Source organism: Ciconia boyciana, chromosome 2 (assembly GCF_034638445.1).
Source record: "Ciconia boyciana chromosome 2, ASM3463844v1, whole genome shotgun sequence".
NCBI classification, from domain to species: Eukaryota; Metazoa; Chordata; class Aves; order Ciconiiformes; family Ciconiidae; genus Ciconia; species Ciconia boyciana.
The window spans coordinates 52,743,362-52,770,731 of NC_132935.1; the positions used below are offsets into that span (position 1 = coordinate 52,743,362).

The following is a 27,370-nucleotide window of genomic DNA, read 5'->3' on the forward strand; positions in this document are numbered from 1 at the left end:
ATCTTTGTGTTATCAGCTGTGCTCCTAGGACTTTGCCAAGGAAAAGACGCAGATACTGTGCATCTTTTTCTGAAGCTGAAGAGGGAAGCATCTGAGTTAGCAAACATGTGTGGGCCTCCATGCAACAATCCATAGAGCTGAAAAGGGAGCGGGCAGAATTTCTCTTGGGAGTTAGAGAATACATCTAGTCCTCTCTGATCCTCACTAATGCCTTGTAACAGCAGTGAGAAGTGGAAAAGCAGTTGCACACTTCAGTCTCACTCAAAATATTTAGACAGATACTGCTGCTTCTGGAAGCCTCGGCGTCCCCTCTTCCTCCTGTACAATACAGGACTTGTGTCCTGTACAAATAATAGTGTTTGGGAAGGGGACACGCTGCCTGTCCAGGAGTGACTGCGTTTCCACACGCCTGCATCAGCTGCTCCTCACGGTTTTGGCCGGGTCCCTTTCCTATCTGACCCCACACGCCCTGCCTGAGGGAAAGCGCAGGGGTAAGGTGACACCGAAGCGCAGGGGTAAGGTGACCTCGGGAAGGCACCTGCCGTGCGGCGGGCGATGCCGGCGGCCGTGCCGCGGAGGAGCCGGCCCTGCCGGCCGGCCGGCTGAGGTGCCCCACGCCGCCCAGGGCCGCGCCCCGCCGCTTCCCTCAGGATTTCCTCCCCTGCGGGCGAGGCTGTGGCCGCCGCGGCCCGGCCCGGCTCGGCGGCCCGCTTGCGGGAGGAGGCCGGCCCCCCCCGCAGCCCGCCTCTCCGCGCCGAGCCCGGTCCGGGCCCCTCCAAGCCGGCCCCGGCCTCGGGCCCCCGCCCCGCAGGCCTCGGCGGCCGGGACGGGGGCGGTCCGGGGGCGGTGCGGGGATGTCGCCGGCGGCGCTGTAGCGCGGAGCGGTCCGCGGGCAGCGGCAGCCGGGCGGCAGCTCCTCCTCCTCCTCCTCCTCCTCCCTCCGCGCCGGGGTGGGCTCGGCCGCGGCAGCCGGGGTGCGCTGCGCTGCGCTGCCGTGCCGTGCCGTGCCGCCCCGCGGGTGCGATGGACTGGCAGGTGCTGACCAGGGAGCTCTCCCTCTACCTGGAGAGCCAGGTCCGCGTGGGGCTCTTCGGCTCCGGCGTGGGCTTGTCCCTGGTGCTGGGCTTCGGCGTCGCCTACGCCTGCTACTACCTCAGCAGCATCGCCAAGGTGAGCGGGAGGGCGGCGGGGCGGGCGGGCTCCGCAGGTGTCCCGCCAAGGGGGTCCGTCCTGGCGGGGACTGTCCCGCGAAGGTCACCCCGTCCCACCCCCCTTAGGGGAGGCAGCCGGCGCCCTTCTGGCGAGGGGAGCGTCGGCACCTGAAATGGCTGGGCGGGGGGCAGGGCGCTGCGCCCGCCTCGTCCTCGCACCCCCGTCCTTCCTCTGGAGGTGCCGCTCCGGCGTCCCGGCTGGCCGAAACCCCGCTCGCCCCCCGCACAGGCCCCTCTCCGCGGCCGGGCCGGGCTGCGCAGCCCCCCTCGCCCGCCGGGGCCGTTGGGCCCCCGGTGAACCCTTGAGGCGCCTCCTCCCCTGGGGCCCGCCGGTCGCCCCCGGCGGCCTGAGGGAGCGCCGGTCTGGTCGTGCCGGGCCTGGGAGGGGAAGGGGTCTGGCTTCAGGTGTCCCCGAAATGCAGTTGTACCAGGGGGGAGAGCTTGGCTGGGGGCGATGGTTTGTAAGGGAGGTCAGGAGCCCTCCCTCCGCAACAAAAACCCGACCTCTTTGGTTTACTAACAGGGCAGGTGATAAAGTAGTTTGCTGCCCTTGTGTCTGCCTTCGGAACCATCGTAAATACCTTTGGAGCCACTATCGCAGTGTTTTGGGGGGTAGGACGCTCTTGTACATCTTCTCTTCAGTAGTGGTTTCACAGATAAATGAGGCGTTCGCAGATTACTTGGATACAGTGAGCCAGGTCTGATCTAAGGTGGCCCCGTGGTGAGCGTGCCTCGTTGAATGCTTAATCAACTGAAAATACACATATCAAAAGATTTATGACTGTTGAAGACACGTGTGTTGCCACAGTCCTTCACAGAATCGCTGAGAACATAGCCTTCCTCTTCTTCGAGAAGAGGGTACTTGATTTTGGCCAGAGAAGAAAAATGAAGGGTGGACGTGCCACTACCACTGTGTATGCGTAACGGTTTTCTTCAAAGCATCTATTATTGTCCTATTAATGCTTGCACGTTGGAGAGTCAGCGTAAAAGAGAAGTTTAAGAAATGCAGTTGCTAAAATGTGAGATGTTTGGTATACAGGAACTTCCGTGTTAATTGGCATACAAATGGAAGCTGTAAGAAAAATCTCTGTATGCAGAGCATTATTAGAGATGAGTAACCAATGCAGTTGTGTACCGTAGTATGAGATGGGAGGAGGAGTGTCCTACCAGGTTAAAATAGGTACTGCAGGTGCTCAAAGTACACGGATTAAGCATCATTTCTGTGCGGTGCAAGAAAATTGATTCAGTAAAATCTTTCTCGCCTACTGTGAGCCAGCGTGGTTTTGATTTGTCAGTGAAAGATACAATGCCGGTAAAAGTAGAGCTAGAATAGCATGTTATTAGAAATAGGTAAGGAATCCATTATGTTTAGTGGGTTTCACTTTTCAGTTGGGCATTTTGGCATTTCGTTTGGTTTTCCTTTACTTATCTCTTTACCATGAAAGGAAAAAGCATTGCAAATGATTATATGAAAGAAATCAGTTTACTGGGAGAGGATTTAAACAAGCTTTAATTTCTTTCTTTATTTGTTTGCTAGTTTGTTTTATATGAATGTCCATGCCTGACTGTAGTCTCTCTTCCTAGAAACCCCAGCTGGTAGCCAGCAACGACCGTTTCTGCCGCTTTCTTGAGGAATATTGCCCTGTTGTGACAGAAACTTACTATCCCACGATTTGGTGCTGGGAAGGTCGGGTGCAGACACTCCTGCGTCCTTTTATCACCTCTAGACCCCAAGTACAGTACAGGAAGTAAGTGCCTTTCTTCTGGAAAGTGGTTGATTTGGCAGCCAGCAGTTACCTTACTCTGACTGTGTCACAGCTGCCGTCACTGCTCAAGCTTGTGCCCATTTATTTGCTGTATGCCCACCTTTACAACTCCATCATAGACTTGGAACCATCTCTATCCTGGATTCAATATACAGTAGGTTTAAAAGGTCATGGTTCCCAAATGGCCCTATTTCAGCTGAGAGAGTTTTGGAGCACTGAAATATTGGTGACAATACAGGAACTGATGTGGTTATATGTTCACAGGATCACACAATGGCTGAGGTTGGAAAGGACCTCTGGAGGTCACCTTGTCCAATCCCCCTGCTTTGGCAGGGCCACCTAGACCCAGTTGCCCCAGACTGTCCAGACAGATTCTGAATATCCCTAAGGATGGCAACTCCACAACATCCCTGGGGAACCTGTGCCAGTGCTCAGTCACGCTCACAGTGCAAAAGTGTTTCCTGATGTTCAGAGGGAACCTCCTGTGTTTCAGTTTGTGCCCATTGCCTCTGGTCCTGTCAGTGGGCACAAGACAGTGGGCACAAGTCAGCCTGACAAGAGCCTGGCTCCATCCTCTTTGTGCCCTCCCTTCAGGTATTTAAATGCATTGATAAGATCCCCCTGAGCCTTTTCTTCTGCAGGCTGAGCAGTCCCAGATCATAGGAGATGTGCTCCAGTTCCTTCATTATCTTTGTGGCCCTTTGCTGGACTCTTTCCCGTATGTCCATGTCTCCCTTGTACTGGGGAGCTCAGAACTGGACCCAGTACTCCAGGTGTGGCCTCACCAGTGCTGAGTAGAGGGGAAGGATCACCTCCCTCGACCTGCTGGCAACGCTCCTCCTAATGCAGCCCAGGAGGCTGTTGGTCTTCTTCCTGCGAGGGTGCATTGCTGGTTAATGTTCAACGTGGTGTCCACCAGGACCCCACATCCTTTTCTGCCAAGCTGCTTTCCAGACAGTCAGCCCCCAGCCTGTACTGGTGCATGGGGCTGTTCCTTCCCAGGTGCAGGACTTTGCACTTCCCCTCATTGAACTTCATGAAGTTCCTGTCAACCCATTTCTCCAGCCTGTTGAGGTCCCTCTGGATGGCAGCACACCCATCTGGTGTATCAAATATTCTGGTGTTTGAATGCCATAATTTTGCAAAGGTCATGCAATCACTGTATCTGTCCATTGAACCAACGTGTTCTACCTTAACCATAGCATGGTCACATTCAGCCTTGTTTTGAATATATAAAACTTCTGGGATTTTCAGAGTAACTTTTACCTGTGGGGTTTATGTTGTGTTCTTTGATGCCTAAATTCTAAGAGGGAAAGAACTTACATTTATTGTTTGTCCTCAGCTGATCTCTCTCACACAGAAATGAGACTTAGTCTGGCAAAGGAGGCATTTGGCACAAGACCTAAGGAGAAGTACTTTTATGCGCCGGAACCTGGATGCAGCACAAGTTGTTTCAGCTCTGTTTGCATGGTAGAATAGATTTAGCATTTAGCAGCTTCCCTTAGTTTTAGTAACTAGGAAACATTTCAGTGGTATGTCCATGTCCACTTTTTCTAGCCCTTCTTGTATACTCTCTATTTCAAGGTTTGTGAGGGAAGAAACATAGTTCCATGGGGCAATGCTTATTTTGCACCATTTGAGATTGTGTTGGCAGTACACACCAGCATTGCATCTACTTCCCATTACTGAAAAAGGGCAAAGCTGAGCTAATGAGTCCAACAAGGCTGATGAGCTTTAAAATCTGGAGTAGGTGCTATCAAGACTTTCAAATGAAAAATCAAATGCAAGGTAGGCTTACATTTTGGTAGTTCCTACACCAACTCTCTTGTACAATGTCTTCATTGCCAGGAAGAGGGAAGATGCTGTGTGTTTCTAAAAAAGGAATGAAACCTTCTTGTCATTGTTTAATGCATGCTTAGCTTCTTGGGATATTATAATATTTGTTGCATTCTTAGGATATATGGTTTAAGAGTGCATTCTAGCAAAGTTTGTGGAGATACAGGGTGAAAGATATAGTAGTGTGTGTCTGTGTTCCACGTGTTTAAAACATAACAAAGTGCCATCCATTATACAGGCTGCTTCTTTGGATAAAGAGAAAAAAATGTGGTAAATGTTTAACACATTGCCCAGTGTGCTATCAAAAGCTTCTCAGATGATCTAAAGGAAACCTGCAGTACACAAGCCTACATAAAATAGAAGGCAATGCCAAAAAATCACATTAGTTACACGCTTCCAGTACATCAGCAGCAATTCATGAAAGGCCAGCTCTTCATTTACCGTTAACGGGAATTACTCCACAAATTGACTGTCCTAACTCATGTCAGCTGTAGGTGTGGCTCTTTCTGAATGGTAAACATGCAAACATACCTAGTTAGGTGGCACTTTAAGTATTAAAACATAATTAAAAATGCAGAATTCATACCTGCTAATTTGTACACTATAAGCACTCTTAATAGTATGCATGTATTTTTCAATCTAATCAGTGTTGTCTTGAAATGTGCCTTTCAGTGAGCTCATTAAAACAGCAGATGGAGGACAGATTTCGTTGGATTGGTTTGATAATAATGACAGCTTATATTATCCGGATGCCAGGACAAGACCCACTGTCCTGTTATTGCCTGGCCTGACAGGAACGAGCAAGGAATCCTACATTCTTCATATGATCCATCAAAGCGAAACGCTGGGATATAGGTGCTGTTGTATTTCATGGCTGGTATTTTGCTTCTTCTAATAAGATCAAATATGAGTATGTATATGTATAAGATGCCTTCCTAAGGCAAATGAGATCTAAAGACATTGGTTTATGTAAGAAAGTATTATTAGTAATAATAGTAGAATTATGTATGTAGGCAGTACATTCGGAAGGGCTGTTTTAGTGTCTACAGATGTGCCCCAGAGATTGCAGTGAAAGCAAGCTAAGTCTGCATAGGCCTTTGCTGCTGCTTCTTAAATTATAATACCAGTATTTGTGTTACCTTTACACTTTCTAGAGAAGGGCTTTGTATTCAGCTCCAAGAAGACTTGGGTGGATGGGTTGCTGGCAGCAGGCCTTGGAAGAGGTCAGCTTCTGAATGCCAAAATTGATTGATTCAGCAGCCACAAATTCGTGAGTGCAGAAAGGAGAGCTAGCCTACTCTTACTGGTGGTTAAGGAAGAGGTTTGTCACCTCTTAATTGTCACTGCTTAATTTAGTTTTGTTATTAAGGCTTCTGGTCAGAGTTGGGTAAAATAAGTGGATTAGTCGATGAGTAGATTCCTTTATGTAATCATATTGCTGCTGCTGCTGTGCTTTAAAATAAGTTGTCATTGTTCCAGGATCTGTATTTGGAATATTACATTTTGTCTTTGCAGATTGGCTTGTGGTACTGACTATAATAAGTTCTTCAAATATGTATATATGAGCTTTTATCTACATGTCTCGCTATCTCTTCTCTGTTTGGAGGTTTGGATAACTGCTTTACTAAATTATGAAAGTAAAGTAGCACTTTAACTCTTCAAAGTACTTTTAAAATCACTTTAAAGCTTACCAGTAAAAAATATCAGAGGAGGAAAGCCCTCAAATCAACAACTTCTTATGATTAATTTTTTAAGTATTCCTGAAAGAAATATCTGCATTTGATCACCTAAGAAAAGCAGGTGTAGCATTAAAAAGGAGAGCTTTAGGTCAGATTTCAACAGAATGCTATAATTTTGTTTTTAAACAGCAACATTTGAGAAAAATACCGAAATAAGTAATTTTTCATGCCTTTAACCTATCTAAAATATGTATATATTATTTAACAAAATTATTACTGTGAGATGGTAGAAGAGTAATAGAAAAGTAAGATTTATTAAGACAGCATAGATCGTTAAATCACAGTAATACTGCTAGGAAATTCAGAGACTCCCACCAGCATAGAGAGAACAGAAACTTCTGCTATACCAGACAAAAAAAAAATCCCATCCCCAAGAACCTGCAACTTAGATGCAGCTGTGATTATAATTTTGATTTGGCTTATTTCTTGCTATTTAATACAATTATGTAGCTTTGGAGGATGCCTACACGTGGATCTCTGACGTTCTCTTTCAGAGCACTGCTTTAGGCTCAAGCCTGCACTGGCAGAGCTTATGGCTCGTATTTGGCCAGCTCAGAGTGCAGGCAGAACAAGATGCATGTACTGTCTTCAGGTAAACCCTGAGGCTCTCATCCTGCAATCTGACCTCAACCGGCAAATCACAGAGCTCATACAGAGTCCCACTGACTTCAGTGAACTCCGTTTTGGTATAAAGGTTGTTCCACACAGGTCAGACTTTAGGATCTGTAGGACTGTAAATATTTATGTGCTGAACTTAGTCATAGAACTGGCTTGGTTTTGTTTATGCATTTTCATTTTTTTGTGTGTTTAAGTTATCTTTTTTAGTGGAATGAACAATGTGTATAACTGAATTTACTGTCTCGATTTTTAGATGCGTGGTTTTTAACAATCGAGGAATTGCTGGTGAGGATCTTTTGGTAAGCATGACTTCTAAGATAAACATCTCTCATTTATAAGTGGTATATATGGAATCATTTGTGTCTATTTGTACGGCTGGATTTAAATGAGAGAAACTCACGGCATACGTTGAAAATGCAGAGAAGAGAATCTAGTCATCTGGTAGATCAATCATGTGCCAATATTAATCTTTTATTTTAAATCTCAAAGAGGTCAACTGGTCAACACAATTTTTGTGAACATTTCATTTTAGGAAATAATTTAAATTATTAATATCTGTAATATTAAAATGAACAATCCTTATACTCTTCTCTCCAAAAATACTATAGCATCTAAAATGCACACATCCAAGAAATTCTGTTCAATCAATGCAATTTTCTCCTGTTGTTTTAACATACAAATCCAAATATAAGCAGTCATAATTACTTTCCCAGTTGCCAATATGAGTTTAAACTGGATTTTGATATGGTTAAAAAGTTGTGCCATTAAAATTGATCCGTATTATGTGTTATTGAATTAATGAACCGGATTTTTATGGATAGCCATATCCTAAAAGTTAAATGTGTTCTTGTATTTTTCTCAGCAATTATGACACAAACTCAGCTACGAAAGACATTTTTTTGTGTTTGGGACAAGCATCTCATGTTTGCTTAGAAATAACTGTCAATTCCACAAATGAAAAGTTGTGCAGCTAAATGTTTTCTGCAGCTAGGGACAAGGCATGATGAAATATTGCTGAATAAGCTTTGTTTCTTCATATGCATTTTGTTGACAGTTCTGCAGCTGGAATGAATGTGCATAATACTCTGTATTGTTTTGCATTTTTTAATCCCCTGGTTTCAAACTTTAAAAAGGTCAGAATGTTTTCCCATAATCAGATAAAGCATTCAATGCAAATATTGCCATGTTAAGAGTATGTTCTGCATACTTTTGGAGATGGATCTACAAAGCAGTTTTGTGATACACAAAGTCCTTATTGATGAATTTCTGAATCGTTAAGAGAAAAGATCTCTTGTTTGGATGCATTGTGTGTATTTCACTGTAATCGGATTTAGATCTTTAAGCTTTATAAGATCTTACTGGGAAGCAAACCAGCTGAAATTATCACATTTCTGCAAACAGGGTTCTACATTTTAATATAAAATCCCTAGTTAATGAGTTTGAAGCACAGTTGAGCACCACAGTAGAAATTAGTCATGCAAGTAGTTCTTTTTCTAGTCTCTTTAAAGATAGATTCAAATTTACAACAAATAATAGCTATTTAAAGAATTAGGTTTAAAATACTGTTCTCGTTTGTTATTGGAAGTTACTGTGAATTATTGTTATGGAATAATCAAATATTAGATTGACCACAGCCAATGTGAGCTAAGATGGTGTTTTAAAATATATTCATACAATGAGTAGATAGATAGACATTAAAGTGTCAGGAATTAACTGAAATTAAAATGCAACATATCTCTCTAGTTTTATAAACTTTTAATCAAATACACTTTCACTTAGAATACATTAGACCCTAGTTACCAAAAATAATATATTTTTCCTTGTAAACTTGACAATTTAATTAAAATAAAACACATTCACACTGTTTATAATTAATAGGGTGTAAAACACTGAAGAGTGATTCATGTGCATGAGAACTGGAAATGCAACATAAATGGAAATCGAGAACGTCTTCAGTTTTAATTATCCAGATTTAGCTTTTCTTTCCTTTTTTTTTATCTTTGACTTCAACATTACAATATACTTGTTAAATGTATTTTAAGTAATTAGTTTCATCTAATTAAACTTGTTAAAATTGCCCACAAATATCCAGGCTGTTTAACTGAAAGCAATTTAAAAAAAAACCCTTAAGAAACATTGTTGCTTCAGGCAACAAATAAGTTCAATTAACTCTTAATTAAGTATTTTTATATTTAGTTTTAATGTTTATACTTAATTTTGGCAGGCTAGCCACTACCTATAGTTAACTCAAGGTCACTAACACGTCTAGTTGCAACTCTATAGTTAAAAGCTCTCTCGTGCTGTAGATGAAATCTAGAGAACACTATTAGAAAAAACTTACTTTGCTGTGATTCTTACTGTACCTAAAAGGACTTATCTCCCTTATACTGCTCCAGATAGTCCCCCAGATTGTGGCCTGTAGCAGTTGTCTGTGCAGGTGAGGCTCAAAAGCTGTGCTTATCCTTCAAGTAAGCAGGGAAGGGGTTACCCAAACCCAGCGAAGCCAGTGGAAGTAATTTCAAGTCCCAATTAAAGACTTGAAGAGACGCTGATGGTAGATAGAGAAGGAATAATATGGGTGTTTCATTGCTTTAGAGTATTTTAGTAAATTAGGTAAATGGCACTGGTAAATTTATTTATCTATTTATTTGCTTGTATTGTGTGTAGAATCTAAATATTGCCTACTTTTCAAATGCTAGCTGACAGAACTTGAAATCTAATATTTTCTTTTGCATTTGAATGTGTGTGAGGATGGTAAAATTGTCATTAAAACTTTATTTTCTGTAAATTGCAGCATTTATGATGTGTTTTCATTTCCTCAGGGTATTTTAAAAATATCAGTGCCTATTTAGTTCTGATCTAGTTCTATCTAGTTTAGCTTGTGGCTCTGTGTTCAGATTTCATCTAATGACCCGGTGGTTGCAGATACTGAAGATATTTGTCACCTGTTTTATTTTATAATGATAACAAGTATAACTACTTCCTCCACCTCCTCGTGAAATGCTCTGGGTTTACATTTGCCATTTAGCGCAGCTTCACAATAAATGCTAAATTTATCTTGTTATATAAATGATCCACTGTTCAGTTTGCTTTGTCCTTAAAGGATAATACAAAAGCTTATGATGGCATTTTTCCCTCTGACTTCTTACAGACACCAAGGACTTACTGTGCGGCTAACACAGAGGATTTAGAGGCCGTTATTCATCATGTACACAGCTTGCACCCCTCAGCTCCGTTCATGGCAGCCGGAGTTTCTATGGGAGGGTAAGGTATTATGTAACACAAGTCTCAGCTTAACTATGATCATAAAATAAGACTGTTGTAGGCTGATTGTAAATTATTACTCTGCAATACTTGCATTACTTACTGAACTGCAACTAACTTGGGTCTGTCTCCAACAGTCAATATTCAGAAGACTTTCAGAAACTACGTGTCTTTGAGGCTTTTAGCTCTGTGTCAGGGAAGGTCGAAATTGGCCAACATTCAAAAGTTGAGGGGGGTGGAGAAAGACAGGAAACACTGACAGACAGACTGACAGCCAAACAGGTGGGCAATACAACCTTTGGCAACTATGGAGGCTGTCTTTGGAACAGAGGGATAAAAGATAGGAACTAGAGCTAACATACCATGTTTCTTAGTAACCTCTGGAAATTACAAGATTTATCTTCACTCTGTTTGGGTTCTGCAGTGTGTGGGTAGGTTAAGCTGGAAGAGAAGTGGGTATCTGCTCTGTCTGGCTCAGAAGCAAGAAGTAGTATTGTTGTTGAAACCAGTATGGATTGATATAGCGCGTGGTATTAAGACTTGCTGTGTCCTGGCTTCTCTCCAGAAACCACAGCTAGAACAGACAATGATAGCACAGTTTCTTAGAAAAATCACTGCTAGAAGCTAGGAGAAATGTTCAGACAGCCTCTTTAATGAAAATCGTAGGAGAGGAGAACTTCCATTAGAAGTACTGCAGACACAGTGGTAACTTCCTGAGACTTTCCTTCTTTCTGATAAATTTTATGGAGGGTGGACAGATATAGCCCTGTATATTGACATTAATCTACTAATGACTTGTAGGAGCTTTGGGATAAATACAGATTTGATCAAGCAATATAGTTATTGATAATCAAAGAAATAAGTAACTTGGAAGCCTTCTAAATCGGGCCAATCTTTTTCCATTCATGTTGCTGGGATTTTGCCAGTGTCTTCAGTATGAAGGCACATGAATCTCTCCAGTATGTCAGTGTCTATCTTGCTGAGAAGCCCAAAATTGGGCACAGTACTCCAGATACAATCTCGTAAGTGCCAAAGACAGGGAAATAATAATTTCCCTAGACCTGCTTGTTTTGCTCTTACTAACAAAGCACAGCATGTCGTTAGTCATCTTCATTGCTGCAAGGGTGCATTGCTAAGTCATGTTCTGTTTGCCCAGGTCTTTTTCAGCTGCTCTCTATCCAGTCATTAATCTGTCCTAGGTGCGGGACTTTGCTTGTGCCTTTGTTGAACTTCATGAGGTTTCTGCCAGCCCATTTCTCCAGTCTGTTGAGGTCCCTCAGAATGGCAGCCCTGTCTTCCAGTTCACCAGCCACTCCCCACAATTTGACCTGTAAGCTTACTAAGGGTGCATTCCATCTCATCATCCAGTTAATGAAGACACTACACAGTATTGGCCCCATTATTGACCCCTGAGGAATACTACTAGTATCTGGTCCAACCAGTCCAGTTGGAATTCAAGTTCCTGATCGCAACTCTGAGCCTAGTGGTCTAGTCAGCTTTCCACGCACGTTGCAGGTCACCTATTCAAACCATATCCCTCCAATTTGGCTACATGGAGACCATAGAAAACTGCCAAAAGCCTTGCTAAAGTCAAAATAAGCAACATCCACTCCTTTCCCCTAATCAGTGAAGGCAGTCAGCCCATCATAGAAGGCAGTCAGGTTGCTCAGGCATGCTTTGTCCTTGGTAAATCCATGCTGGCTGTTATCTTTACATGCTTCTTACATGCTTTACCTTATCTGTACATGCTTTACCTTCTTTGCCTTTACATGCTTGGAAATGGCTTCCAGAGGATATTCCCAAAGCACTGAGGTTAGGCTGACCAGCCTATATTTCTTCCTCCTTGCCATTCTTGTAGATGGGTGCCTTTTTTCCCTGGCATCAGGAATATCCCACAGTTGCTGCAACCTTTCAAAGTCAGAGAGCAGTCTCATAATGACATTGTCTGGCTCCTTCTGGAGCTTTGGTGCACCTCACCTGGTCCCATTGACATGTCTATGCCCAGTTTGCATAACTGGGCCCTAACTTGATCTTCCTCTGCCATGAGTAATACTTCATTCTCCCATACTCTGCCACTAGGCACAGGGACCTAGTAGGCCTGAGAACAGACCTCAGCAGTAAAGACAGGGAAGACAGGTAGCCTTTGCTTTTTACAAATCTTTTGCCACTAGGTTCCCTGCTCTGTTCAATAGTGGTCCCAGAAGGGAATAAAGGCTGGTCATCCTAACCTCAGTTCTTTGGGAAGATCCTCTGGAAGCTGTTTCCAAGCATATGAAGGATAAGAAGGTGACTGGATTCACCAAGGACAAAGCATGCCCAAGTGATATGATTGCCTTCGATGATGAGATGACTGGCTTCACTGATGAGGGGAAAGGAGTGAATGTTGTTTGTTCTGAGCCTTTTTTTGTACCCATGTACTTACAGAAGCCTTTATGGTTGCAGAAGCCTTTTTCTTGTTGTTCTGCATATCCCTTGCTAGTTCCAACTCCAGCTGAACTTTAGTTTTCCGAACTGCATCCCTGCAATGCTTGGGCAATGACTGTTTCTCCCAGGCAGCCCACCTCCCTTCCACCTTCAGGATACTTCCCTCTTGAACTCGGTCAGGAGTTTTTTGTTCCTCCATGTGGTCTTCTGCCACTCTTGCTCAACTTCCTGCACATCGGTATGTACCACACTTGTGCTTTATGTTCAGTTGTCCTTAAGGTCAAACAGTTCTCCCAGACCCCTTTGCCCATCAGGGCCATGTCACATGGGATCCTGACAACCAGATCCCTGACCAAATTAAAGCCAACTCTCTCCAGTATTGTAATTCTGCTGCTTACCTTCCCCACTCACTTTTGATCTTAAAAATCCACCATCAAATAATCTCAGCAGCCAAGGCTGTTCTGCACCTTCCCACACCTGATGGGTTCTTCCTTACATGTGAGCAGCAGATCCATAGAACATTTTCCCTATTTGGGTCACTGTGTATCAAAAAATTGTCCTCAATACTCTCCAGAAATCTGGTCTGCTTGTGCCCTGCTGTGGCAATTGATGTTGGGATGGTTACAGTTCCCTGTGCTCAGTGATTATGAAGTTTCTTTTAGCTGTCCGAAGACTTGGATTCTCTAATTCGTCCTCTTGATCAGGAGGTCTATAGCAGACACCCACCATGATATCCCCTTTGTTAGCCTCCTATCTGATTTTGACCTATTAGCTCTGAATTGGCTTATAACCTGCACCAGGGAAAAGTTCTGTGCATTTAAACAGCTTCTTTGTCTAAGGTGCAAACCCTCCTCCTTGCCTTCAAGGCCTTCATGAAGAGTCTGTCTGCATCCATCATAGTATAGTCTTGTCTGCCTGTAAGTCCTCTATGTCTCTGTGATCCAATAAACTTGTTCTGTGACTACGCACAGAATCCTAATTCCTCCTGTTTTTCCCATGCTGTGTGTTCGTGCATGTGCTGGCACATAAGATGGTCTGCAGTCATGCTGCTTTCTCAGGGAAGTGTGAGAGCCTCCCCCATTATGCTGTCCCTTGGGTGCTTCATCAGGGCCTGCCAGGCCTTTGCTTCTCTTCAGGCTTTGTTCTCCATCCCTTGACAAACCTAGTTTAAAACTCTTTGTCACAAGATTAGCAAGCCTTTTGGCTCTTATCTCACTTGGCATGCTATCTCTCCCCAGCTCAGACTTTTTTGCATGCAAAACATGAAATAACACGATGTATTGCAAAAACATGTTTCATTGGAAATGGTGAAAGCCAAAGAAGCATCTGCAGTAGAGGCTTGTTTCAATGATGAGATACAGATTTGAAGCACAGTAGTTCTTCATGGGTAGCTTCATGCATGGTGCACCATTACACTGGAACTAAGAGGGCTGGGGTGTAGGTGAAGAACCAGGTTTTCAGGGCTGAAGGTGCAGTAGAAGCTAGCCATTCTGCGACTAGTACAAAAGACCAGTTCAGCCTTGAGTGTCATTTCTGTCCTTGGCTTAACCTAGTTATGGTATCCTAAATAGTGGCGAAGTCTGTTAGTATGGCACAGGGGATCTGTGTTGTGTTCCTGGCTTTTACGTCACCACCACCACTGGGCAATTTTAGGCAAGATGTTCCACCTTTCTCCTCCAATATGTTTTTGAAGTCCTGAACCACAAAGAGAAAATATATGCTTAGTTGTATAGAAAACTGGAAGAGTCTCTAATCATCCACATGGGGACTGTTTCCATGCTTCAAAATTAATTGGAGCACTTGCATGTTTAAAATTAAGCAGGAGCAGAGATCTCACCAAGGGCATATTGTGAAAATCATCCACTTGTCTTAATCTTAACATAGTTTTTATTATCTATCCCTTTCCAAAATTTTCAGCCAGTTAATCTGGACACATTTGCCCAATTAAGAAGAAAAATAAACATTCACTTCACAAAGGTGTAAATGTAAATGAGAGCCTACTTGTTCTACTGATCTTCAGTATGTATTATTTTGGAAAGGGACTTTGTTTTCTAACATAAAGATTCCTAAACCTTCTCTCTACCACATATATTATGTGAATTCTGTTAGAGAAGTGGCTTCTTCTACTACTGCAACTTTTTTTTTATTGGTTTATGGTTCAATGTTCTTAGAGTGTATAGACTGGTGACTCACAGGTTCCTCCTCTTCTGTGGGTGAGAGGGAACATATGCTACCTAACTCCTATATGTGCCACAGGTGACTTTCCTCTTTGGGTTCAACTGTGTGAGCTGATGGCAGGAGCCCACTCCCAAGTGCTGTTTGCTGTTCTTTTCCTGCTGGTTCCTACGAACTGGCAAGTCTTTGGTAATACCAAAGACTGGTTTCCCTTTTGCACTGCTGTCCTATGATCTCGTAGGTAGTGCATGGGCATAGCCTCTGTGATGACAGGCTGGTTCATGGTGTCTTTGCTAAAGGTTGCTGTCTCCTGAAGTACGGTAGATGAAGCCAAGGTACAGAGTGGTGGTCCAGGGAGTTTTATTAAGTTGTAGAACTTGTAACGTTTTGAGTTAAAGGCTTGGTATTAAAATGCTGGTTGTAAACTTTGGGACCTCAGGCAGTGAAGTAAGACTTACAGCTTTTCTGTTAGTATTTTTCTTTTACTCTCTTCCTGCTATTTCAGTTTTTCTACATTGAAGGGTCAGGTACTGGTGAACTCTCCCCTTTTTTCAACTGAACAGCAGTAGAGATTTTTTTCATCAGCAGTAGAGACTGTAAGTTGGAATTGCTTGGAAAGGCAAGACTTAAGCCATTTATTTGGCTCATAATTTTGTTTCACTAGTTTTATTCATTATCCAACACTTCATTCTTTACATACTTTGTGTAAAAGAACAGCTGTGTTCTCTCATATGTGTGAGGTGAAGTAAAGGCATTACCTTTGACTCAAAAGACAGCTTCATAGTGAGGCAGGCGTGCCAGGGACAGCTTGCATTTGTCAGGCACACTGATCAGATTTATCAGATCAGGAAGACCAAGAGCTTGTAAAGCGGTAAAACTTACTAACGACTTGGGAATACCTGTTCCATGAGTAAGATACATTTATTTGACCTTTTTCTCCCTTTTAGTGATATAAATAAGACTAGTACATCTCTATTTCTAAATGCACTCCTACCCACATCCTACACAGTGCACTCCATTCCTCTCTGACAGTAAAGAGAGAAAGCAAACTTCATGAGTCATCTGTTGATTACATTGACTACCTTTTAGAAGTATTAGGCACAACTGTAGGGCTGATACATAAACTATTAAAAACCAACAAAAACGTGGCTGATGATTGTTATATTTGCTTTAAATTGAAGCAAACAATTTGATAGTATATATGTTTCTGTTTTTCATTTCTGTTTGTAGCATGCTTCTTTTAAATTACCTGGGCAAAACTGGCAGAGACACTCCTTTAATGGCAGCTGCAATTTTCTCTGCGGGTTGGAATGTTTTTGAATCTGTAGAATCTCTGGAGAAGCCACTAAACTGGCTTCTTTTCAACTATTACTTGACTACTTGTCTACAATCCTCTATCAGCAGGTGAGTTGCCTTCTGAACTATTTAGCAAGGTGGAAGGATGTTAGCATGACATCTACAGCAGGTATAATAATATTGGCAAAATTAATGCTGTAACAACACATAGCTGTTCTGTGTGCATTCTTTAAGTTTTGAAATCAAAAGGATCTTTGCAAGAAAGATTGTCATCCGTGTAACTAAATTTCTCTGCTCCTATAGGGACTCAGCACAAGACCAATGTACTTCTATATTTATGGATGAAGTATATGGACTTTTAAAATTTTTTAGACATGCATATATTGAGTATATATGTATATATACTAATTCTTCTAAGTCAGCGTTGACTGCAGAAGCATGGAAAGGACTAGTTCATCCTTTGCTTTATAAAATTAGGGTGTATTTTGTATTCCCAAATATTTAGTTCTCTTATCTTTGGCATCTTCTCGTGGCTTAAGCAAATTTTTACTATGTTGCTGGATGTGCCTGCATATGAATGAAGAATTCTTCTGCTCTTGGATTCCAGACAGATTTTTAATACAACAGAAAATTTAAAACAAGCATGTTCTTGTTTGGGAGTTATTTCTATAAATGTATCTGTAAAGCAGAGGACTTCTACATCTGTTTATATAACAAAAAAAAAGGCCTCCAATTTTTCTCTCTTTCTTTTTAGGCATCGACAAATGTTGGGGAAATTATTTGATATGGATCTCGTGATGAAGGTATGTGAAAATGTTACTTCTGCTTTAGCTGGATGCTGTTTTCCAAATGCTGACATAGTTCCCTATTTGAATTCTGTACTTCAGGCTAGAACTGTTAGAGAATTTGATAAGCAGTTCACTTCAGTCATGTTTGGCTACCGTACAATTGATGATTACTATGAAGATGCTAGCCCATGTCGCAAGCTGAAGTCAGTAGGAATTCCAGTGTTATGTCTAAACTCTGTGGATGATGTTTTCTCACCAGGTCATGGTAAGTTTAGGCTTTTAAAAATATATTTATCTGTATATGCGGTCATTAAGACAAACTACATAGGTCTGAGAGTGAACTCAGACCTATGTGTGGACGTGTATTTAAATGTTACTTATACATAGGATCAAAACCTCCAGGGATGGATCAGTCTTACAATTTACTTACAGTGTAAGATGCATATAAAACAGCTGATGATGGAGAGACCTGAATAGTAGAGAATGCAGAAGTACATGGGGTGGCAATCATAAGCCATTAGTAGATTCTTCACAGTCAAAAGAAAGAAATATGCACATTTAGGGTGTGAGTTATCTCACCGTAAGGAAGATATCAGATGTATTGCCCTCTCAGAAACACCCATTTCTATTCACTAAGTACAAAGAGAGCCTATAATGAGGAACTTGGATTCAGATGTCTGGATTGTAGACATTCAGAGTTCAATGAAAGTGAAAACAAGTATTTTTTAATTGCAATTTTTCAATCCATTCCCTATAAAGAATGTCTGGGAGTTGCTTATGTTTCAGGTGACTTGAAATCCTCAGCTGTTGAGCTCAGTGCCACCTCCAGTGCCTGAAAATTAAAAGTAAGAAAAAATGTAAGTTAGCATGTAGGCCAAAATCTAGGGTAAGGGAAGAGATATAGATAAGGTGAGCTCCTAGAAGGAGGCACGTTGAAGTTAATAAGAATCTAACTAGAAGATGGAGCAGCAATATCAGCTAGTAACAGATAGGCTGAAAACTCTGTTTTCCCTTTTCTTCCTATTTTCTGCCAAACACATGATCATTATGAACATTCTGCTTTTGATCTGAAGATCAAAACTGTTGCTGTCTTAAAAAGATATGCTTGTTCCTGCGGTCTGTGTATTAGTTATAGTGCTTGAGAAGAGAGGGAGAACAAAAGCTAATGTAGAGGAAAACCACTATAATGAACAGCTGGTTGAGGGGACAGTCTTCAGCAGTGAACACCTGACACCTTTAAATATGAAGTTTATACACTTGATTTATTTCAGGGAAATTTTCTTCTGCCACCACAAGTCAAGTGAGATTCTTGTAGAGTGAGTCACGAAACCAAAGTGAGTAGGCAAACATTAGAATGACAAACAGAAGAATGAAGGAATTGGAAGAGATTCTGTGTGCATGTGTACTGTTTATCTGTGTGCAGATGTACAACACATACAGAAACATGCACACGCTTACATTACTATTTATAGTTCGAAGGCTTGTTAGAGACACATGTGACATGAAGAGAAAAGGGCCACTCCAGTAGAGTCCACTAGGAAGAGACAGTCTGATTTCTTCTTCTCTTGAACAAAAAGCATCCACACTATGCATGAACAATACAAGGAGGTGACAGCCACCTAATATGAGGGAAAAAATGGTGACTCTGGATTAGCCAAACTACCTATCCCTTACATTGGCCAAAACAGAGGCTTAAAAATTAAAGATCTGGGCAAACATAGCAGTATTATTCCAGAATACTGCATCCACCTTTAACAATTTGTGGTTCAGGGACTTTCTGAAACAGAGTTAGTCCCTTTGTATTTACCAGCCTCTGTGGGATTTTTTTTTTCCTTGAAATTGGCCAGTTGCTGTTTCTGTTATAAGCATATAATGCCCTGGAAATGAGAATGGATGAGGCTGTGACCCTAAAATCTGTGTCCAAATATAAAATCTGGCTAGTGATTCTGAAGATAAATTTTTATGGGTCTTATGACCCTGGGGATGACTTTCCCCATAGTACCGCAAGGTGGATGATCTGCTGTGCCGTTAAGGTGGATGATCTGCTTCTGCCATTGAGTATCTTGGAGAGGGAACAATGGCTTCACCTCTGTGTTTAGCTCTAGCTCAGTTTGTGGTTTCTGTTCTAAAGTAGCTGTGGCAGGAGTAAGCTAGCTAGTTAGCACAAGTAACAACAGCAGTGAACCAGACGGTGTGCCTCTGTCCCTGGAGGATTCGTTAACCTTTTCCAGCCTATTATAACCGGGACTGGGACCTTTGTTAGCTAGGTTAAAGCCACTGCAGATACTCCATCTCCTTGTCTCTTCATTTTAGAATAGAACCTCCAGCCCTCAAGAGCCAACCATTGACCTTGACCCCATGAAATTCAATCTGAACACAAGCAAACACTTTTTTACTGTGAGAGTGGTCAAACACTGGCAAAGAGAGGTTGTGGGGTCTCCATCTATGGAGATATTCAAAACCTGATTGGACGCAGTCCTGGGCAGCTTGCTCTAGGTAGCCTTGCTTGAGCAGGGGGGGTTGGACTAGATGATCTCAAGAGGTTTCTTACAGCCTCAACAGTTCTGTGACTGTGTAGTCTGACTAGCCAAAAGATTGAGTCCCCTAGAGTACAGCTGTAGCAGACCTCTCCTCCCTTGAAGCTGTTTTTTAAAAGAAACACAACTCTTGGTGAACAGTGGATTATAGGGATAGTCTCTTGTGTAAGATTAAGTATCAAACCTATTGTTAGAATGCCTTAGAAGTCTTGCAGTGTAGAGGGGGGTGAGGCAGAGCACCAGCAGTTCTGAAACAAGCAGTGTTAGTCTGTTGTAAGGACTGTCCATCCTCTCTTAAACTCTGACCCTAACCAGCCTTTCTCCATGAAAATGTTTGGGTAGTTAGGCATTCATTTATTCCTTGTTCGCAGAGTTAATGCTGTTGGCTGTAAAGTGTTGTCCTTGTGGTAACAAGTTTACCTTAGAAATGGCCACCAGGACAATGTTGATTTACAGCTAATTGCATGACTCTGTGTGTCTATCCTTGGCTCCTTTTTTGTTTGTGCTGTGCACCCTCAATGTGAAAAGTTGCGCTGGCAGGGGACACAGGGTACCCTGATTAGCAGCCTAGAAATTATGACTGCTGTCATCAGTTCATTCTTCTTGACACTTTTGCAGGCTGTTTTATGTTAGCAAACATAAAGGGCTGGTGTAACTCTGGGAGGTGACTTTATTCTGGTAACTGGCTTGTTTTTTCTGACTTAAAAGTGTGTGGACACATGTAAGCCTGTGGCAACCAGAGGCAGTTTCCACTCACAACTGTATAATGGATTCAAAGCCACAAAATTTCTTCTCTTCCAAACCCCAGCCTTTTATTGACTTTGGAGACTGGTTATTTCATGCCTCATCTCTCCCAGTAATACCTACCAGCTTTTAAGCTACCTTCCACCTCTGTTGTAGATAGCTGTAGTTTCCAACAGCTGGGAAACAGGCCTAGAAAACTCATTAGGGAAAAAGCTGTGCCAGAATTCCTTTGTGTTTAAATATCCTTTGTAAAGACAGCCACATCTATCTTCCTGTAACAGGGCCTGGGGGATACAAACCCAAGTCTGCTTTGTCACTACACAGTATGGACCTAAAAAGAGACTTCCCTTAAAAAGTGCAGATGCTGTCTCTGTTGCCTCTTACTACCTGATCATTTCTTCTCACGCTTTTTGGTACACTTTGTACTTCCCAGCAATTATTTTTTAATATATTGTGAAAATGTGCCCTTTGATCTCAATCCAGTATTAGGAAGAAACAATTCATTTGCAGTCCTTCCTTAATGTTGCTGCTTAAAGTTCACAGAGCTTGGCAGCTGATGTATCTGTAGTTTAATTCTGGAATGCAGTTCTCATATTGCATAATACTAACTAATGAAAACAAATGCATGACACTTCTCTCACCATAACTAATTTAAACGAGCCATTGCTTCAGGAAATATGTAATACAACCAAGTCAAGCCCTTTTATTTTGCAAGTGTCAAAAATAAATCAAGAAGATGGAATGATAGCATTCATTATCAGTGTCACATTTAACTTTTCATCTGAAGTGGTATTTTTCTCCTCAGAGACTTTAAGCAGCATATTAGGCATCTGACTTAAATTTCACTATACTGATACTTAGCTAATTGCCGCTGGTGAGTGTTGTGCCCAAGCTGAAGACCTGCCCTTGAAGCTAGATATCATGCCAGCTCCCTCCTGATCCACAGGGCCAAATAAGTGCATGTCTGAAGCTCAGTTATACTTTTTATTGAACTCTCTGAACCTATTATGTAAACAGCACAGTTGAATGAAGTTGTCTGGAGAGGCCAAATAGCCAAGGAATAGCCAGATGGATAACAATTAGGGTAAGAGTTTAAGGAACATGGAGAAATCAACCAAACAATAGAGCAGAAGGTCTGACAGCAGTGACTTATTTAAGCTGATGCTGCTTCACATGTATGTTTTTCTATTGTTCTTTTTAAAAAAATACTTTTTGCAAAGAATGTACAACAAATTGATTTTAAGAAGGTAATTCTGCACATATGTATTTATATTGTGGTTCTGTGATTACGAGTAACAGGTCTGTGCCTGCTGGATCAAACAGCAGTAAAGATTTTGGTTAGTAGAAACATAAGTACAAGGTTACATGTGGACAAAAATGAACAGTAGTATCTTTTGGCATGCCATCCTATATCCTAGAGTGCATCACATCCAGTGTTCCATTCATCTGCCCTTTACATTGCAGAATTTCCTCTGTTGCATTGTGGGTTTATTTGTGGATGGCTAACAGTCCCTAGAAACAGCCTTGAGAAAAGTACCACACCACTGCCAAGTATCATTTGCATTTTGGCACTGGAGAGCAACACAACATTTTCAATTCCCTCCTGAGAATCTGCAGAGCAAGAAACTCTGCTGGGAAGGAGTCATGCAAATGGTGACCCAACTGTATCAAGACTGACTATGCCAAGGGCAGGCTCTCCTGTTCACCACAGGGGAGGTAAGAGCAGAGAGGTAACAGCAGGTCAAACTTGGCACCTACTAAAAATCCTCACTGCAGATGGAAGCAAATGACTGCATATTCAGCCCAGTGCTGCAGCTTGTGATCAGAGCGATGATCTGTGGCAGAATTCTGCTGTAAACGCATGTTAGTTAGAATAAGGAGAACTTCAGGATGGGGAAGATGACATTCATAAAGACGTGTGTGGCTCACACCTTACCTGGCACAGAAGATAACCACATCCTAGTGCTGGTAGGCTTCTAGGAGAGAGCTGCTGTAGCGGTTTGGAGGTAGGCAGCACGTGGCACCCACTACAGTATTGCCAGTCAGTTTGGGAATGAATAATTAACCACTGGCAAACTGATTTGGGAGGTATCATTACACTGGCAGCCTCTGAATGACAGGTGTGCAGAGGTCATAGTGAGCTTTGCCTGTAAGGGCTTCCCCAGCTGGGCTGGCACAGCAGAGACTTTTATTATCATCTCCCTTCCACACCCCCAGCAAAGTGCTTTTTTGGCAGGAAAGGATATTTCTCTCTATCCTTTGACACTAGTCTGACAAAGTGAACAACCATCATGTTTCCGCACAATCTCAGCTAGTCAAGAGGTGTGTTCAGACCAGTATGCAGCTGATCCTGAATCCATTAGGATCGATGGAGTTCTCATGTTGTCTCTGATTCTTGGAGATCAAGTCTGTCTCTCCTCACACACTCCTCCCCATACCTTTGCATATCAGCCTATCCATTAGTCCCCTCAGTGACCAGGGAGACAGCTGCAGAATGGCCATGGAAAGTGTGATTCATTGCCTGAAGCAGGGATGGGGGACTCAGGCTTGAGTCTGATCCCCACTTCACTATTGGGATTCTGTTTAACATGGCCCATGTGCTACTAGAGGGAAGAGGAGCAGATGGCTTGGTACAGGTAAGCGGGAAAATTCCCATGCAGTCGGCAGCAGCTGACATGAATTGTAGCCACTGTCTTTGTATACAGCAATGTGTTCATCCACAGAATCCAAGGGAGCCAGATAAGAGATTGCTGGGCAGATTAACTGAGACAAAACTCCAGGCAAGCGCTTGCTGAGTCTGGAGTCTGAAAATGATGCGTGTGTTGGATTGCAAGAAATAACACATTGTTTTCTGCATCTCTTGTTTTCAGCCTGTGCTATTTCCCAGTCAAGGCTGGCAGGCCCTAGGCTTTTATTTAATGGACTTTTCTTTTTAGTCTTGCCTCAGTATTGCTTTAAAAGGCCCAGATACTGCATATAATATTTTCAATTTTCCAGCTGAACAAAGGAAAAGTCAAGGACTTTTTGTAGAGACAGTGGGAAGCACGGTTTCTTCCACCTAGTAAAGAATCAAAATCACTTACTCAGTGCTGGAATCTGTAAACTACTTAGGTGCATGCAACTTCAAAAGGAGGAAAAGAGTGAAAGAAATTAATAGCACTGAGTAGCAAAGAATCTCTTGTACTCTGCAAGAGAATCCCCGTTGCTCTCTGGAGCTCAGTCTGTGCTCCATTCAGGGCACAATCAAGTACCTTATGTTATGGGCAGGAACCTTATAACACAGCATTCATAGAAGACTCTAACCCTGCTACAGACACAGTTGGTTTAGCATCCATGCTGAGGCTCTGGAGTGGAACAGAGCATGTCGTTCCGGCACTGCTAGCAAGGACCTCAGAGGCACAGACTGCTCCCCTGACTCTGCAGGTCCAGTGCTTCTGCCCTGATCTATTTTAAGTTGCGCATCTGTTCACCACAGTCATTGCATTCAAGATCTGGAGTGACGTACTCCGGCTGGGGGTCCTTCTTTGGCTAAGGAACAGGTGCCGTGCCTTGGTTGCTGAAAACGAAGGCAAATCGGCATCTGAAGCACACAGCAATGAGTCTGCCAGCACCCAAATGAAAGTAAGGAACGTAGCTAAAAAGAAGATAGTGATATGCAAGGATAACGACTATTAAAGGACAATGACCTTTGAGACAGCAAATGTATAAAGGGGTAAAGGAAAGCAGGCTCCTAGAAACAGGAGTGAGTGGGGAGCGTCTTTGAAGGAAGTTCAGTCAGGAAGGGATGTGGACAACTGAACCCCCCCCAAAAGTGAACCTGATTACAAGTCTCTCTTCAAAAATACTTTTTAATAAATAAGGCAGCAATAGAAATCCTGCAAATGACTCGCTGCTTTGTGTCATAGTGCTGAGGCATTTTTACTGTAAGTGTATGACCTAAAATCAGATTTATTTTCTTGTGGAATCATAACCTTTTTTAGACAATACAGTGAAATTCCTGCTATTCCCCTCTGTCTGGAGGAAGCATGTCTTCTTTTGCTGTTGGTTTTTTCTGTCAGTCCTGAATAATCAAAAAATCTGTATGAATTGTATTTTTTTCCCTTCCATGAAGTTTATTATTTGAAAACTGGAACTTTAAAAGGCATTCTTTACTGAAATGTATTGAGATTTCTGCTTGTTCAGGAGTATATTTAGCATACTTAAAACTCCAGAGGAATTTGCTTAAATAACTTAATTTTTACATCAAGAGTGCAAACACCACAGCTCCATAAAGCTCCACTGTTGTGTCAACCAGTTCATAGGACAATAGTGTCATCCCATCACACTGAAATACCATTTGTAAAGTCATGTGCTTTGTCTGTTGTCAGTCTGCACTAACTGACCTTTATTTTCTTTCACAAAGGGAACTGCCCAGGTGATAGCATTGATTAAGCTACACATCTATGCATATTCAAAATAAGATGTGCTGAATCCTCCCCTTCTGCGCATTTCAAGATCAGCACATGCCTCAGGTGTAGTTCACTGCTGACTTGAAGCTAACTGTAGGCTGTCACTGAAAGGGCCACCTCACCACAGTCATCCTCTGACTGTGCCCACCGCCATTCATATATTGGCATTAACATGGGGAACCAGATCAGGGAGCCGATCCAGCTGAAAACTAACCCAGGAAAAGAAAAATCCTTGTAGTATCTGGTCTAATAATCTAAAGTAAATCATTTTCTAGCAGTCACTATTTAGTAGGGAACGCTAACCTACTGGGTGACATGGGGCAGCTTTCTGTGTCCATGTGCAGTTGTTTGCCCTTCCTCTTTTTCTGTTTCCTGTGCATATTTAGATTATGAGCTCCTCAGGGCAAGAACTGTCTCCCAGTGTGCTTGCATGGTGTGGTCTAAGGGTGCAGGTGTAAATGTATGGCAAATCACATATAATAATGATAAAAACCCAGGATCTTCTTTCATATTATCTGATAGGATATCTTAAAGACAAAATCTTATCGTGACATTAAAGGTTTTGTGTTTGGAGTCTCCCACACAAAGAACAGGGTTCACAATTAAGGTCCCAGTTCCTCATTTTTTCCAAAGTTGAATATTGCAACAAAGGTTAAAAACTACAGGCTTGATTGTCCTTTCACTTACACTATTTATACCAAATCATAACTATGTGTTAACATGGGTGCAGTTCCATCAGTGGGACTGAAAGAAAGATGAGGCCCAGTGATTTCTGAAACTTTTACAGCAGCCATAAAAAAATCACACAGATAAGGTGAGTTAATGATGAAGAGAGAAATGGTTTTTAACCCAGCTATGGTTCTATGTCCTGCGGTATGTTTAAGCATATGATAATATTGTGCATATTTATAAATATATTACATGAGAAACATTTAAGAGAAATTATTCAGTGGCTGGCATTTCATAGAAGGATAAGGACTTAAACTTTTTTCCCCCCTTTTAGCTATACCAGTAGAAACTGCCAAACAAAATGCAAACGTTGCTTTGGTTCTGACTTCGTGCGGAGGCCATATTGGTTTTCTGGAAGGAATATGGCCAAGGAAGTGCACTTACATGGACAGAGTCTTCAAGCAGTTTGTGCAAGCTGTGTTTGAGCATGGAAACAAAATCTTTAGCATGTAGCTTTGGACCACTATTATAGCACAGTGGCACATTCTGACAAGGGCAGTTAAGCTTAATGCACAAATTTTAACTCCTGTAAGCCAGCAAATGGATAAAGTCCATTACTACATGCAAAAGTATTTTTTGCCTAAGATTTTGTAGCAAGAAACTAAGTATTATGTTGTCACTTTTATATTTATTTTTAATATGCCTTACTAAGAATGACCTTAAATGAAACAGCATTCTGCATACATCAAATTGCACTTAACCAAAACCATTAAGTAAACAGAGTATAATTCCTCAGGATTTTAATTTCAATCAGTACATATTTAGGAGACTTAACTTAAATGGCTTTTACTATTAGAATGGCAACACTCAAAATAGCATATATTATCCTGTCACACACAGTACAAGTTGGCCCATTCCTTAGGGCACTGAGGGTGAAAATCTTAAAATACGAAAACAAAAGGAGGGAAGGTCTTCAGATAAGTCAAAATTTCAGCATGTTATTCCATAGCATTAGACTGATATCTGCTTTTGCTGTTCTACCCTGAGAGTATTCAGATTTAGGGCTAGTTATTGTTTTTTAAACTATGTCAATGCCATACTTGTCTTACATGATTACTTTTTAAACAGCTAATTTATAGTGTTTACATATAACCAAAAGATTCCTTTAAAACAGTACTGTAATAAACTACATCATTAAAAGACATCTTGTATTTCAAAGTTCATGTAAAGCTGGGTGTTGTCACAGAATGTAATACATACTTCATATAACTGGTAAACTCGATGATTCTATCTGTTATGTTTATATTACCCTGCAAGAACATTTCAGTTTTAAAGAACAAACATTAGAACATCAGGAAATTATGATATAATCTGCTTTAAATTAAAAAAAAAAAAAATATCCAAACCCTTTGTCTCTGCTATTGTTTCAGCTAATATCTACAGAGAATGTAACAAACTGTTTAAAGAAAGCTGGGAGCTGGGGTGGGGGGTCAGAGCCCCGTCTCTCTGGTTTGTTTATTTGATCATTTGTCAGCACTTCGGCAATAGGTTGTCAAATCACTGAAGCCTTTGCAAACAGGTTTCTGCCCTTGCGGCTTATGAGTTTGTGAGGCTGACTGGGGCATCACTGCTCTCCTCAGCCCTGAAACAGAGCGAGCGCCAACCTGGACCTTTGAGGAAAAAGGGCAGTTGGACAGAATGTATTTTGAAACTGTTGGGAAATCCTAATTTAGGGCATGCTGAAATGAAAAAAAGGCTTTTAACCAGCTTCTGTGGAGCTCCCACCTTGTGCTGATCACTGATTTGGGCCCAGCCACACAAGATAAGTCAGTAAAGATGCCTTTGCATTTTTATT

At 42.0% G+C, this 27,370-nt stretch overlaps 1 protein-coding gene across 2 annotated transcripts; it reads left to right on the plus strand.

Moving 5' to 3' along the window:
- The first annotated feature begins 699 nt into the window (after nucleotides 1-699).
- On the plus strand, nucleotides 700-26,176 carry ABHD3 (abhydrolase domain containing 3, phospholipase). 2 transcript variants are annotated; one of them, XM_072852658.1, is made up of 9 exons: nucleotides 764-1,170; nucleotides 2,796-2,959; nucleotides 5,486-5,668; nucleotides 7,424-7,469; nucleotides 10,322-10,434; nucleotides 16,264-16,437; nucleotides 17,084-17,132; nucleotides 17,217-17,382; nucleotides 25,850-26,176. In XM_072852658.1, exons 1-9 carry the CDS (start codon nucleotides 1,024-1,026, stop codon nucleotides 26,026-26,028), a joined length of 1,221 nt encoding a protein of 406 aa, XP_072708759.1. In that variant the 5' UTR covers nucleotides 764-1,023; the 3' UTR covers nucleotides 26,029-26,176. The 2 variants fall into 2 exon arrangements, with proteins under 2 accessions (XP_072708760.1, XP_072708759.1); XM_072852659.1 differs by lacking the exon at nucleotides 16,264-16,437 and having other exon boundaries at nucleotides 700-1,170.
- Nucleotides 26,177-27,370: the final 1,194 nt, after the last annotated feature.

Excerpts from the sequence above, each read along its gene's own strand:
- ABHD3 (XM_072852658.1), top strand. The coding sequence starts at position 1,024 with ATGGACTGGCAGGTGCTGACCAGGGAGCTCTCCCTCTACCTGGAGAGC. Across the intron at positions 17,133-17,216 it reads ATATGGATCTCGTGATGAAG|GCTAGAACTGTTAGAGAATT; the intron begins GTATGTGAAAAT and ends TCTGTACTTCAG. Across the intron at positions 17,383-25,849 it reads TGTTTTCTCACCAGGTCATG|CTATACCAGTAGAAACTGCC; the intron begins GTAAGTTTAGGC and ends CCCCCCTTTTAG.